Source organism: Pocillopora damicornis, chromosome 2, assembly GCF_964200805.1.
Source record: "Pocillopora damicornis chromosome 2, jaPocDami1.2, whole genome shotgun sequence".
Taxonomy (NCBI): Eukaryota; Metazoa; Cnidaria; class Anthozoa; order Scleractinia; family Pocilloporidae; genus Pocillopora; species Pocillopora damicornis.
In genome coordinates, this window is record NC_142671.1 from 30,006,924 (window position 1) to 30,022,046 (window position 15,123).

The window sequence follows — 15,123 nt, forward strand, 5'->3', positions numbered from 1 at the left end:
GTGTTATATATCGTTTGATTTCCAAATTTTTAACAGTTCATTAGTCTCTTTTGGTTTATTTTGATCCGTCTATCATAATACAGGGCCTTTTCATTTAAAGTAACAGCAGATTTGACTATTTCGCTCAGATCTTGAAAGTTCACACCAGCTTGGTATCATACTCTTGATTCTAGTGTTTCCTTTAGCAAAATTGCACATTTTTTCAGATGTTTTTTTAACCATAATTTAACTTTCTCATGGCAATTGCGGCTCATCATGTGACCCCAACTTTTGTTCCTCAATGATTTCCATAACATGCACCAGGCACTCTAGTTTGTGGAAAGTACGGCGTCACTGAGAGAAATGATATGACTTCGTGAACGCCTTTAGTCGAGCATCATGACGGGATACTCAAGATAAATAGCCTCTTAGACAGTAAGATTGTCGCTCTCGGTGACGGAATGGAGACGTAATTGATCATGCAAGCGCTTAACCGAAGAGTCTTACCTCGCGGTGGTGAGGGGGCGGGGCGGAGGAATTACCTCTGAGCTGACTGACTAACGGACACAGGGAAAATATCAGCCAATTATCTTTTGAAACCAGTAATGAGCATCAACTGGAATTGGAACGAGCCAAGAGAGACTCAACAGGAGTTTAATTTGCCTAGTTATTTCTTGGAAGAATGTAAATCTAATGTCAATCTAACCAGGCGCTATTAAAGCCTTAACATCTATGGAGATTTATTGAGGAATAAATAGGCGATCTTTTAGTGGGAGGTCGAAATTAGACCTTCATTATGAAAAAAATATAATCCAAAGATAGCCGGTGTATCAGTAAAAACTTTCTAATTTACACAAACTCAAAATGGTAAGTATTAGCCAGTTCAAAGTTATTTTTCAAGGTTAAATAGAACTCGAGAATCTTTCATCATGCACCGTTTTCTTCTAGCGCTTTGTACCAAACATTCAAACGGACACAAAATAACTGAATCAACTTTAAGCTGTCATGTGCTCGACTTTATTTAGCTTTTATTACCTATGTAGGTGACCAGTGTGATGCATTTTTTCTTTTTTCGGTATCAAATCCGGCAATGAAACTAAAACCTTGATCGGTGAACTTCTTTGTGTGGTTTACCCTCTTTGACGTAATGTTGCCTAGTTGTATCTCTTGGTGGAATAGTTCAAAATCTATTTTTAAAAAAAACTGAGTACAAATGTCTTATAGCGTTGAAAGCTCCGGTTCAAATTCAAATAAACCTTCGTCAGAGGTTTCGCTGCCCACGATTTTTCACTACATTATGCCTCCGTGGTTTTCAAGATGTGAAAAGGAGAATTCGCGGAGAATTGGAAACTATGGCAAGACAAGTGTTCTTTTAAAGTAATTTCATTTTTGATATGGGAAATCTATTATGAAGTCCTCCTCTTCAAGCATTCGATTGGAGAAGATTGGCTCAGAGTAGTCATTACTTTGCCTTGTTCAGAGGAACTTTTAGTCGTGGGGGAGATGGAAAAACTGCACTCACTCAATGTTCAAAAGCCTTTGACACCCGCAATCTACTACCCGTAATTCCCACAACCCAGGAATGAGACCGGTGGAGGGAAGTAAAAGTCTTGAAAGAGGATTTGCGAAATTGTGCTCGGCTTCAATTCAGGTATGGAGATAAACTTGCTAATTGTCTAGAAAGAATATTTTTCGATATTGCCAATTGTCATGCGTCCTGTAGATAGCCATTTGACTCAGTGACTCTCATTGTGGCGACCGGCCGTGAAGAAGTCCGGAGAACTGTGCGTTTGCAAAGCCCGATCGACTTATTGGAGGTGCATATGTTCAGGAAAGCTTACTCACGCCTTTGCATCAGCATTTTAGCACTCAGCACCTGGTCACAAAACAAGAATGAAGTGCGAACGAACTTCGTTCTCCTGCGTGGTCGTTATCGCTGCCTTCACTTGTCGTCTCTCACTTCGTAAGTGAGATCGTGACATTTGATGACCTTCTTTACCAAGAATCCTAGTGTGAAGTGAAAGCGCCTATGATATTGTTATTCGTGGCACAGTTGATGCGGAACACTGAAGCAAGTTGGAGTAGTTCATGCAGGAGAAGGATATGAAGTGCAGTGCTTTTTTGAAACAGGGCGCTCATTAGGGACAGGGCATGTGTAAAAAAAAACTTTGACGTTTATCTAAAAGGATCAAGAAAATGGAAAACGGACTTGCTGTCCTCGGATCTTTCCTGGCTAAAACAAAAGGCCGAGCAATCGCCGAAAAATTTGATGACGAGATCATTGGTTTGAAGAAAGTGTGCATTTACATGGACGTAATAGTTGGGAGACTGAGGCCACTGTTTTTGTAATGAGGCTCTAAGAGAGCAATTAAACGAAGATCAACCACTGCAGTTGCAATGTAACAGTATCTAACAGTGCTATCGTCGAGTTAAGTGTACGAACTTATTAAAATGGAATCAATTATTAAGGGAGAAACGTTTCCTTTATCTTTTAGTGAGGTTTTTCACCCTAATGTAAAACGAGGTCGTCCCCACCTTTACCGGTTCGCCCCAACTCATTAAACTCGTTTGTAATGCTGTTGAAGTTTTTGGGCTAGTGAGAAGTTCGAAGGTAAGGCAAGATAACTACTCCTTAAATTTTGCCGCGCAAAAAAGGAGAAAATTATGTGAAACTCGTTAGATTAAGACTGGAGTAACGCAGCGGGTTTGCATTACTCATACACAAGTCGTGCGTTTTTAACACGGCTTGGATTTGCATGTGAAAAAATCATCTTGGTCGCAAAAAATACAACGACTTGGACATGAAAAAAATACGGTTTTGTGGTAGGGAAACAAATCAAAAGATTTGGGAGCGAACTGATAGAGGTGGGTGTGAACTTGTTTTACGTTGGGCGGCGAACTCAAAAAGGGTAATAAGGGGCCAACTTGCAATGGGGCGAGTTCACCATAATCTCTCTCCTGCGGTATACTTAGTTTGACGCACATACAGAATGTCTCCAAGCCTTCAAACCAGCTATAAAGTTAATTTCATCGGTCTTTGCGCAGTGATCGCAATTTATTTCAATCAAATGATTTCCTGAAGTAGTTATTTGCGTTGTCGTTTCTGTCACCATTTGGGACGTCGTTTAGGAGGCACCAATTAACACTCAATGGAATTTCGCCACCATGTTAAGCTGCAGGTTGAAAAGTTCAAGAACATTTTGTAGCGCACAGAAGTATGTCAGAGGGCTATCCCCAAAGGACAGAGCTTTTTAAATACGAGTATGCGACGTAATTTTCTAGACAGTGTATAAGTACTCGCATCTAGGATAGCCTTTTAAGTATTTTTTGGAGCATTTCAGAATTTCAACAAAGTTTTAGAAATAAAATCTCGCGTGAAACCAGGCTCATTACAACCCCAGAGATTGTAATTTTGGTACAGAATCCTGTTAATCTCACTTTCTAAAGCGGAATAACAGTGGTCAAATCCAGTATTATCAATTATAAACGGTCACTAAAATACTTTTCTTCATGAAAAACCTAATTAGTGGATCGTAATTTATACATATAAGAAATGTTTGGTTTAAATTATGGTGACCCTAAACAGTGGTATGTAACAATATTCATTATTGGTGAAAAACTTAAGGGTTCAACTTTTTTGTTTGCTTGACAACTAACAACTTCTCCAAAGAGTTGGCATGAAATTTCTCATGAGACTCTTATGAGAACAACTTGCTTATGATAAAAGGACGAGTCATATCTGGTGGTCTCTCCGATGAAAACATTTGCCTTTAATTAAGTAAGTGTGCTTTTCATGTTTTTAAGTGTTTTGAAGAAAAATCATAGCGCACGGCGTGGGAAACTGACATCGAGGGCAATGTTGAGACTAAGTCGAACTCTTGAAAATGGGCTTACTACTGTACGTTCATGTGAAGTATTGTGTTGGTTAACAGATAAAAGTTCTCACAAAGACCGAATCTCACATGAAGTCTACAGTTTACAAACTTAAGATGAAATCCACTCACGAGAGGTCACCAAGTATTGGAAAGTTGATGCAACTTAGAGTATTTGTGGTTTAAATTCGAGATGGTTTTATTAACATTTTAGTTTCTCGATAAGATATGCACTGTACACCAATGCCACTTGGCTGGCATTGTTTTACGGAACGGCCTGAGGTGTGTGTTTCAAAAAAACTCGCCTAGTTTTTGACAGAGCGAACCATCACACAAACGTAGTCTATTGTTATTTATGACATTAACTACTCGTCATTCGTTAAATCGTTCAAATTATTACACTCGTCATTATCTTCATTATCTTCCTGAGTGCCAATTGCCTCAAAAAGCCAAAGTTTCCTTCTTTCTTTTGCAAGATTTCTACAAGTTAACCATCCATGGAGACTAAGGGGCTGTGAGTCGATTTCAAGTAAGGGCAGAAGAGCCCCTGGGGACATTGTCTTACAAGACAAGTTCCAAACGGTTGCAGTTGTTCTGGCATCTGATTGGTGCCAGAAAATCTTTGTGTTTTTCTGCCCAATCAGAATGAAAGTATGCTTTGGAGTTCTTTCATGTGTTTAACACGGAGATGTACAAGAAGCTCAGTTGCTCGCCTTGTTTGTTTAGGCCGTGCGACGATGCTTTGCTCGAGGTGAAAAGTTTCAGTCTCAGCACACAATGTAAGAGAAATCGATCAGATTGTCCGCGAAAATCTTACCAGAAATTATACTGAATACTTTTGCAGGTATCACAAGAGAACGTATTTAAAGTTTGCGAGGTTCGTATAAAACATAATGGTGGCAGGCGTTAATATATCGCTTTAAACGTTAGACGAGATGTAAGCTCTAATCGTTTGAGATTTCTCGTATAATTTGCTGTGAGTGAAACTTTGCCAATCCCGTGAAGTTATTTTGTCGCACGGGCCACGCAGGTATGTCAAGCAATTGGCGCTTAGGCTTACGTAGCTTTCTGTGCGCGCCAAAATCTAACCCCTACACAATAGTAAAGTCTTTCACAATACTATGGCCAAGATTGCAGAAAACGTTAAGTTCGCGGACGACCTCCAGCAAGCGCTTAGAGAGAGCTTAGCTGTGTTTCCAGATAGCGAATTAAAATCTGAACAAAAACTTACTATCGGGAACATTGTGGGAAGGAGAGATGTCTTCGGACAATTACCGACGGTGTTTGGAAAAAGCGTAATCTTTTCAGCTGCTGCCATGACAAAGGCATACCGTTTTTTTTTTTTTGAAGTCTGTCACCTCCCAGTTACAATTACGTTTCCATGATGTTTCAATTCTATAGCGACAAGTGTCGAAAATTGCACGCGGATGGCCATCGTCTGGTAGAACTTTTTGATTGAAAACTTCCTTAAATATTTTCATAAACTCGCCTTTAAGGTTTCTTTTTCTCTTAATTTTGATAAAAACGAAAGAGCATACTCGAAAACGGTCTGAAACATTTTCACTCGGATTATTCACACTCATCGTAAAAAAACCCTGAACCTTCCCTAAACAACTAGTCGAAGGAGATTTGATTTTGACGCGCACAGAAAGTACGCAAGCGTAAGCGCCAGTTGCTTGACATACCTGCGTGGCCCGTGCGACGAAATAACTTCACGGGATTGGCAAAGTTTCACTCACAGCAAATTACAAGAGAAATCTAGAACGATTTAAGCTTACATCTCGTCTAACGTTTAAAGTGACATATTAACGCCTGCAACCATTGTTTTGTACGAACCTCGCAAACTTTTAAATACGTTCTCCTGTGATACCTACGTCGCACGGCCTAAACAACCAAGGCGAGCAACTGAGCTTCTTGTACATCTCCGTGTTAAAACACACGAAAGGACTCTAAAGCATACTTCACTCTGATCGGGCAGAAAAACACAAAGATTTTCCGGCACCAATCAGATGCAAGAACGACTTCGACCGTTTGGAACTAGTCTTGTAAGACAATGTCCCCAGGGGCTCTTCCGCCCTGACTTGAAATCGACTCACAGCCCCCAGGTCTCCGAGGATGCAAGTTACCTTACTTTACGCTCGTAGAGCATCTAATTGAAAAATAAATATTTCCATAGATGAAGGCGGGCATGAGAAAGGATTTGGTCAAGATGATGGCTTTAGTATTTGTTTGCAGAGTAGGCCGTAAGGCCGGTAAACGAGCGGTGGAATCGCTAGTGAAGGAACTACTTATTTTTTGTTTGATTAGCATACCTCTCCTGGCTCCGTCACTTGTAATGACATCATTAAGGTGTTATTCGTGACCTACAAAATATTCTGGTGCACTTAAAAATTCGTTTCTTAACCCCCAACATCTCATTATTAATTCTCCTTGCTGACTTCTACACAATTCTTATGATGTTAGTTTGGAGGATTTGGTATCCGATCAACTAATAATCCCCTAATTAATATTTTTCTTTATTCTCAGCTTTTGACTGCTACATAATGTATTCAAATTGTAAGGAGAAATTCTGTTCCGGTCAATCATGGGAGTTAATGGAGTCAAAAGGGGAAGCCTAAGAAAATGGAAAAATAATCAAATTTTGGATCGCTTTGCTCAGCCATTTTGTTGCTCCGTTATCTGTGCGTACCTCCCCTGGTCTGCAGTGAAATACCGTCTCATCTTTTTTGCGCTTCGCTGTCTTCATATAGCAAAATGGCGTCATGGCGAACTAATAAAGAAAAAATAATATTCTGCCCAGCATCACCAAACAGCTCTATACTAACGCTTTATTTTGATGATTTGATGGTTGTAGGGATTTTTCCTACAACCAATTAGAGGAAATATCAGAAGGAGATTTTATAGGCCTTGAAGATGCTCGCTTTAGACTGTAAGTAGGGCTGTTCATTTGTATTTCTAGAAAAGAACATAATATATAAACTTACATTCAGTGATCATGAATAGAATGAATTTAATTTTAGATTAAATTCTCCATAAATTATTTCAAACAGATTCCAAAGGAGAACAACAAAGTAATGTAATACAACAGGCTTGTCATCTTATCAGGATACTCAAGCATTATCAACCGAGTTGATAACGTAGATCGGCCACCGTAAAGAGATTAAAAGCTGACGTTTCGAGTGTTAGCCTTTTTGGTCAATCGAAGGGCTAACACTCGAAACGCCAACGCTTAAACTTTTTACGGTGGCCGATCTACGTTATCAACTCAGTTAATTGTACTAAATTAGCCTGTTATACTCTCCCACCGACGCAGCACCATAGTTTCTGTGGGAACTTACCCCCTTTATTCGTTTGTCAACTTATCGTCCCATTAAACACCTCGAATATTCGGTTTATTGCTACTTTTGTAATTGGTACAATCTTTCACTGATGCAATAACAAGGAAACCAATCAAAGTGGCGAAAATGAAAGATTCGGAGCTGTTAAGAAAGGATGTCAGTATCCATTGCACAAATTTGAAGTATTCTGGCAAGTTGCCCAAGTCGCCTACAGAAAATGACATGAATACTTGTTTCACAAGCTAAATTATCTTGCATATAAACGCGGTATAAAATTCATTTCGTTCCGGAACGAAACTCTTGGAATTATGTAAAAGGTACCTTAGGGACGGACCATTAGATTTTTGAGGCGGGGGCGACTGGGGCAAATTATTATTATTATTTTTTTCACTAGGGGGTAAATCTTTGTTTTTAGGTGCTGACCGGGGGGGGGGGGGGGGGGGGGGAAGAAGGCCATCGGAAATGGGTGAGGGTGCTTGTCGTACCTTCTAGGGGACGCGTAATTTTGCTCACGGTGGTAAGTAGCCTACTTACCGGAGCCAGGCTGTATGCATTTTCCAGACATCTTGAGTACTATTTGTGGTACACGCTTGCCAATTTCACTATCGGCTTTTGGAATCGACTTAACTCTACCTTTACAATGGCCGGACACTACTTTAGGCACTCCACATCTACTATTGGAACCACGACTCCACCCAACATCTATGAGTGGGGCAAATTGTAAAATCATCGATATCTTTTAGCGTCTCGAAGATGCCGGCACGCAACAAAATAAGATCAACTTCATTTTCTGGATCTGAAAATTTGCAACTCCGCAAAACTTGAAATGTCTTTTTTACACCTATGCAAGGGAACGACTTGATATATGCAACTTCGGTCTTCTCGATAACTAAAGCCACAAGTTCCACCAGCGAAAGATTTAAATGAACAGCAAATCTTCATGTTAGCATGTAGGATGAGACGCTTATCCCACAGATCAATTAGCTAAATCAGTATGTAGCTTGTCAATCATATTGACTTTGTAAATTTTCTTTAACTAACATCGGCAAGAGAATCCTTGATGGATCTGGACATTTTAATTTTCTGAATGCAGTAATTCCTGAAAGGTTTTTCTAGATATCATGCAAAGAGGAATAAAAACCCATTTCATGGTATATCGAAGTTTGATTCGTTTTTTAATTTATATGTGTCACTCTGGTAACGCAACTGATATAGTAAGATGGACTGAGAAGACATATAAACTGGAACTCAAATCTGGCTAGAATAAGGTAGAACATAACGTGATTATCGAAACAGCTAGTCAAATCATAAATAAACAAGGTAAGAATTGTAGTGGTTTATGCAAGTAAACGGCGGCGACAAGTAGGCACATCATGTAGATTTCATAGTCGCTAGCAAGTAAATTTTGCTGGACTTTCAGTTCGTCTCAAGACAGAACAACACAAATACACAAAAGCCTGAAGCTCAGTAGATTCTGTCATATCGGTCATTGTTAAAATTGTCTTTGTTTTGACTATTCGACAAAGAAAAAGTATGTCGGACAAAAATATTCACCAAAAAAATAAATATTTCTTTGCCAGCTTCAATAATGACAGGGGATTAATTTTAGAAGACAAAACAAAGGACTATGTTGACAGAAATACCGGAGGTCAAGTATATTCGTTACATGAGGTCACACAACTCGGGTAATATTCACGGTGAAAATTTGCATATTTGAGCGGTCGAACGAAAAAAATCATTTCTCGAAGAGTAAAATATATTTTCACAAACAAAGTACACCACAATTATTAGGACATATTGGGCTACAAAATATGAAAGTAGGAGTGAAAGAAAATTTTGGGTGACTTGCCACTGTTTGTCTAATGCATGCTGACATTAGCTCTTAAGAATTTAGATCGACGAATACCGATCACTACTTACCAGAATGCAAAGAGCGAAAAAAAAAACACTTTTAAAAAGGATAACGAGACAAGAGAGAAAATGCTTCTAGAAACAACTCAGCGGAGGAATCTATTGTAGTTCAAACGTACGTAACGATGGGTATGGATGATGCAAAAGATTGCCGAGCCTGAAGGTAGCAGTTTACTTCAGAGTAAATTCTCAATGATGTAAGACATCAGGTAATAGAGATTGAAAAGGTTTTCTGCGTTTTATAAAACAAGTAAAACGCAAAACTCGCGAAAAACCGACTGATCCTTGAATTAAACCTCAAAATGATTCCTTTGTATTACATTCTACATCTTTATCGCGCATGATTTTCACGCGTGAGTAGCGCGAATGATTTAACAAAACGGGGAATATTCTTTGACGGAGAGCTCGCTAATGATGTAAATCGTGATTTTCTTATAAACGAGTACGGTGCCCCACCTTTTTAATGTCGTTATTTTGGTAACAGCCACGTCTTAGCCGACTTGAAAAATTTAACAAAAACCTACGGTCATCTTAGAAGCAACTTGATAAAATTGAATGGAGGAGCCGAGTAGGAATAAAAGTTTTAAGTAGAAGACAAAATTTATCAAAAAGTTTTTGGGTACATTTTTTCTGAAACAACAAATTCTTTTTCCTTTCTCCCAACTTTTGATGGCGATAGGTGAGGGGTTCTGACTGCAACCCTCCACCTCCGCGAAGTGTACCATTACGTGAAATTGCTTCAGTTGCTCTAATCATTTATGCATTAGTCGGTTTTGCCAACCACAACTCTCGTAATATTTATATTTAAGTTGTATCTAAAACCTGACAATAAGACCAATTTGGGTAGTCCATTCTGAACTGCGCAGTCGCAAGATGATCTCAATAGGGTGCAACCATCAGTTGTAAAACGACCTAAAAATTAACTGTCAACCATCAAAATGATAAATTTTTACCAAGAACCGTCCCAAAAGCAGCTCGATTTCAAGCGTCCAACGTTTTAAAGGTCTTTAAGAACTCTGTCTATTTCAGAAGCTTGTCACGATATCGATCAGTTCTGAATCTCAAGGAATTTTCAGACTGGTAGGCCTCAGATAGTACAAACTCGCACAATGAGCCTCCTTAAATTTGCGTAGTGGGCGACTTGTATAAGAATTTGTACGGAAATGGAAGGGTCGCACTCTCAAATTAAAAATCTGAACCAGCTTTTAAAAAAAAAAACTCACCCGCTTGTAAGTGACTGTTCATTTAGCTAATTTTTTAGCTCCTCTGCTTTTCCCTCCATATGATATAGAGGAAAAAAGAGCTAAAGAAATCTTAGCTCTAAGCGATCAGGGAAAACAAAAACTCAGTCAGGAAGTTTTCGCCAATAAATTATTGCAGATTTCCATGGGGTCAATGACTTGGTTGCCGAATTCGGGCTCGCTTCATTTGAGCTCAAGCTGTACCGTCAAGTAAAATAATGAATGGAACATGATTGAAACTTACTGCATAGAACCTAACAAGTACACGACTTGGACATGCTGATGCTACCACAAGTGTTGAGAGGGGACGGAGAGAGCGACGTTATAATGATTCATATGTATCACTTCATAGAACCGAAAGCTCACAGTATTAACAGTAACAGTGTAACTATAGTATATTCATAGTCGCTTTATTTTTCGAATTAGTTTATATACTCCAGCGAGGAATTGGGAAGCGAGTGCATGTCTTTACGTTCGATAAAACACTCCGCGGCTCTAATTTCGTTTGCACTCCCTGGATATACGAGAAAAATTAGGTCTGTAAAGTTCTGTGGACTTTGAGGGGTGTATTCCGTAAAAACCGTTCTCTTACGCGTCGCTTTCGACTAAACCCTTAAAAATTATATATCATCGTAAAACTTATAAAATTTCAAAGTAAAGAACTAATCATTTCAAATACTTGGTTTAATTATAAGCGGGTGCTATCCCTTCAACGAAAACTAACTATGTTAAATGAACTGAGTCGCCTCTCTTACTGTTCACACATGGCCAAAGAAACTGCACAGTTTCAATCAGCAGTTGACGGACAGCAACTTGATACCGTGTGAGGCTTTTTCGATAGTTCGATCGGTTGCTGAGGAAAATCTGTTCTCAACTCAGCAAATTGATTATTTGCCCATCTTCGCATAAGAAGGCGTAAAAGGACAAGTATTTGTATTGGAATGTCAAAGTAGCCTCGCGCACTTTGGCGCGTTCATGGCCAGTTAAAATTTCAGCCAGGTTTCTAACAACCCCTCAATTATACATATTCTATGAACTCGATCGAATTAAGGGAACCCACGCAGAGATAAAGCGTGAATTTTAAGCTCCTAAAGTTTTTCATGATTTTCACAACTTATCAACAAGGTTGTCAACGCGGTCATGCCGCTGACCAACAAGGCACAAGCTTCTGACCCCTAAAGGCTCTAAACAAGAACAATTCTTTGAAATACAATTCCCCGGTCAAATCGAAATTGTAATAACTGCAATGGGGAACGCGAGTTTCACGAGAAATGACTCTAAATGTAGAACGGCGAAACAGAAACGAAGCACTAGCCAGTGAAAGAGGAGAGACGTGACAGAAACCAACGGCAAAACTCACAACCATAATCAATCTACCGGCAATCCCAAACAAAACTTGTTGGCGTCTACGCATGCACTCGAGTTTCACATTCTTATCCACGACTTTTACTCCCTTTCCGATGAACTCATATCTTATGCGGCGGACTCGTTCCTTAAATTCACAGATGCTAATGGCCTAGTCGTCGAGAAACAACACACCTCTTAAACGAAATTTGCTTATCATTAAAACTGGAGTCCCCGAGTGAAGTTTACCATCTGATCTGATATTAGACTCTCGCGGTCAAAACACAAAAACGAAGAAGTGAAATATGGTAATCTTCTTCACCAGCAACTTTTCAGCCGGGTGATCAATTTTCAGTGGATATCGTTCTGAGTGTCAGTGCTCTCCATTCGTCAGGGGACAGTCGTTGGTCCCCTCTTATTCCCGTGCGTTTGCATCCCAGTGACACCCTAGTCCACGAGTTACCTATACACAATATTGCTTTGCTGTTTTTATTACATATTTCTGGGAAATAAAGCTTTTGCAGGAAAGTTCGGAAAAAAGGACAAAAGTGCATGCGACACTCTTGAAAGGTAATCTGAGTGTCCAGTAATCGATGAGCCTTAATAAGTCAATTAAAAAAATAAATTCATCAAAACGACGATGCCTCGTCCTTACAGTCATTCTTCCTTGTATTTCCCTGAAATCGTTGACCTAGAAACTAGCCAAAATTCATTCGGGTTTACCACGCACTTTTTTTTCAAGGCTTCCCGAAAGAGCTTTAAATAAAAGTTGAACAATTAGAACAAAGCCAAACTGCTGTTTATAATGCTTTGGAATGGATTGTTACATAAAATCATGCCTTCACAGAGAGACATCATGAATCAGCTATTATCTGTGGAAAAGGAAAAATGTGAAAGATGAGTCACCTTACGACATTCAATTGAGCACTCAAAGCCTCAAAAGAAGAGGACAGTTGTTACACTGAAAGGCCGCAACGTGATTAACTATGAACAACAAAGGTTGTTGGGAAAGGTGTCTTGATCAATCAGTGTTTGAGACCTTCAGACAGCATACCTATATGGACATTACATTATCTTTTTTTGTCTGCCAAAGGGCATCCAGTTACCTAATGAACAAATCGCTATCATTTGCAATTAGCGTTTTTGTTTTGTACCTTGCTGGCAAAGCACGCATGCTTGATGACACTGGCAGTAAATTGAAGGTACATATCCATGAGGGTCTGAATGGGGGTACTTCGATAACACTAAAAACTTATTTTTTGGACTGTATAACATTAAACAGTTAATTTTCAGCCATTTTAACACTAACATAAAAAAATTCGTTAAATATATGACTATATATATGACTTTCAAATATATGACTTTCATATATTCTTAACCATAAAAAAATTCTTTGTAACATTATTTTTTTTCCCATAAACAAACAAACCACACCCTAAAAGGGGGAATATCTATGTTGGGCCTATGTTTATTGTTTCAAAGAGGTTTTTTTGGCCATTTTTCAACAATTCGGGATTATTTCAAGACTTCCGAAGAGTGAGAAAGATATCCGAAAGCTGCCGAAGATTTCCGAAAGCTGTCGTAGATGTCTGAAGGCTGCCGAAGATGTCCGAACACTGCTGAAGATGTCCAAAGACTGCCGAAGATGTCCACTAAGACTGCCAAAGATGTGCACAGACTTATGACCGACGATATTTGAAGACTACCGCAGATTTGGCTTGTATAACTCATAACAATTCTATTCTTAAAGCGCTTTTACAACGAGGATTCACCAACCTTGACCACTTAGAGAGAATATATTAGTAACAAATCAGATTACTATATTCAAATCAAACAGCCAATGGGATAGAACATCGAAATAAACAGTAAAATTAAGCAAATTTACGGATTGCCATCTGTTGTATGAATACCTCGGTATGATTGGTTGGCTTTGTGAGATGGTCCCAGTTGGTTTATCTGCACTGTAAACAAAAAGAGATAAATACGAAAATTACAATGAAAATGAGAGTTAACATATATGAGTGTTTAAATTTGACTAGTAATGAATGCAATAACAGAATATTCTTTTACCAATAAGATCGGCTACAGTGCTCACAATGTATAATGGTCAACAAAAATGACAGAAATGTCACTCCATCCTGGCCAAAAACATTTGATTATATTCCATATCTGAATAGTCGCGATTGTCTCAACTGTTTCTAGAGATCAAGGCGGGAAATGAGCGCGGATGGTGCGACCAAATCTGCTGAACGTTATGTCTGTATCATTATCCGCATCGCTCTCCGAGTCGGTGTCGAATTCATCCTGTTGCTCGGGGAGGTCTGTCATGTCACCAACTACGACAACTCCGAGCATGCTTTCGTCAACAAAGGTGATTCTCGGTACTTCGTTTGTTGCTCGTGGAATATTTGTATCCTGGGCGACTCGTTCTTTATTGTCTGTCCCTGGATTATCTTAAACATCCTCTTGGAATGTTACTCTAGTACACGATGGCGCACTGGAATATACAGCTGGCGGCAGGGCTCCCGCTTTGTCTTTTGTTGATTCGCTTCTTACCGTCCTTGACAGGTCGATACCTGTCAACCAATTCCTTCATGGCTGCCTCAATGTTGGGGTCAACGTTATCAGCTAGAGGAGGTTTCATCAAATCTACGTCCCATAACTCTACACTGGATTTAGGCACTGGATAATAAGACTTCTCAAGTGTGAAGTACTTCGCACCCCACTTCGTTGTTCTCTTTAAAGATTCCTTTGAAATTGTTCCAAAGTCTTGAGCATACTGAAGAGCGGTGAAAGTCTCGTTATTGAAGTGGGAGACTGCATGAAGGTTCTCCACCTGAGTTGTTAGCAGCGTACGCAGGTCAATGTCACCAAGATAGTCCTCGTTTACATTCTTAACGTTATCTCGTAGCTGTTCCATACCTCTTTCGAGAGCCAAGCCAAGTATGCTGATTGCCGCAGAACATAGAGAGATTCAACACTTGTCACGTCATTGGAGTAGTTTATCTGTCTCAGCCTACTACCGATGATAGCCACTCCATTGTACTCTAACTCCAGCTGCATTATGCTTCTCTGCTCATCATCTGCACACAAGAGGATATCCTTACTTGCCGCACAGATGGAAGTTGATTTATTTAAAGGTGACTTAATCTGGACAATTTGTTTATTCAGTTCTCGACTTGTGCAGCTAAAGATCTCAGATGTGTTGTCAACCGCTTCTGTAGAACTGGGCCTGTACCCTCAAGTGACAATCTGAAACGAATAAGCTGCGAGAGCAAATCAGCTCGCGATTTTAGGCTTCCGGGTTTGAAAAGTACTTCGCCTTTCAATTCAATGAAACGGATTGCTGATGAGCCTCTCTCTGCAACGAAGACTACGCCATTAGTAAAGCATAGGTCCTGCGCATCCTTGAATACCTCCCTCCGAACATTTACATCG

General features: G+C 39.5%; 1 protein-coding gene across 1 annotated transcript; it reads right to left on the reverse strand.

Annotated features, from left to right (window-relative positions):
* Nucleotides 1–14,164: 14,164 nt before the first annotated feature.
* LOC113682371 (uncharacterized) lies at nucleotides 14,165–14,748 on the reverse strand. The gene is made up of 2 exons (XM_089193209.1): nucleotides 14,732–14,748; nucleotides 14,165–14,633 (listed from the first exon to the last, which is right to left on the reverse strand). Exons 1-2 carry the CDS (start codon nucleotides 14,746–14,748, stop codon nucleotides 14,165–14,167), a joined length of 486 nt encoding a protein of 161 aa, XP_089049335.1.
* Between the last annotated feature and the right edge of the window lie 375 nt (nucleotides 14,749–15,123).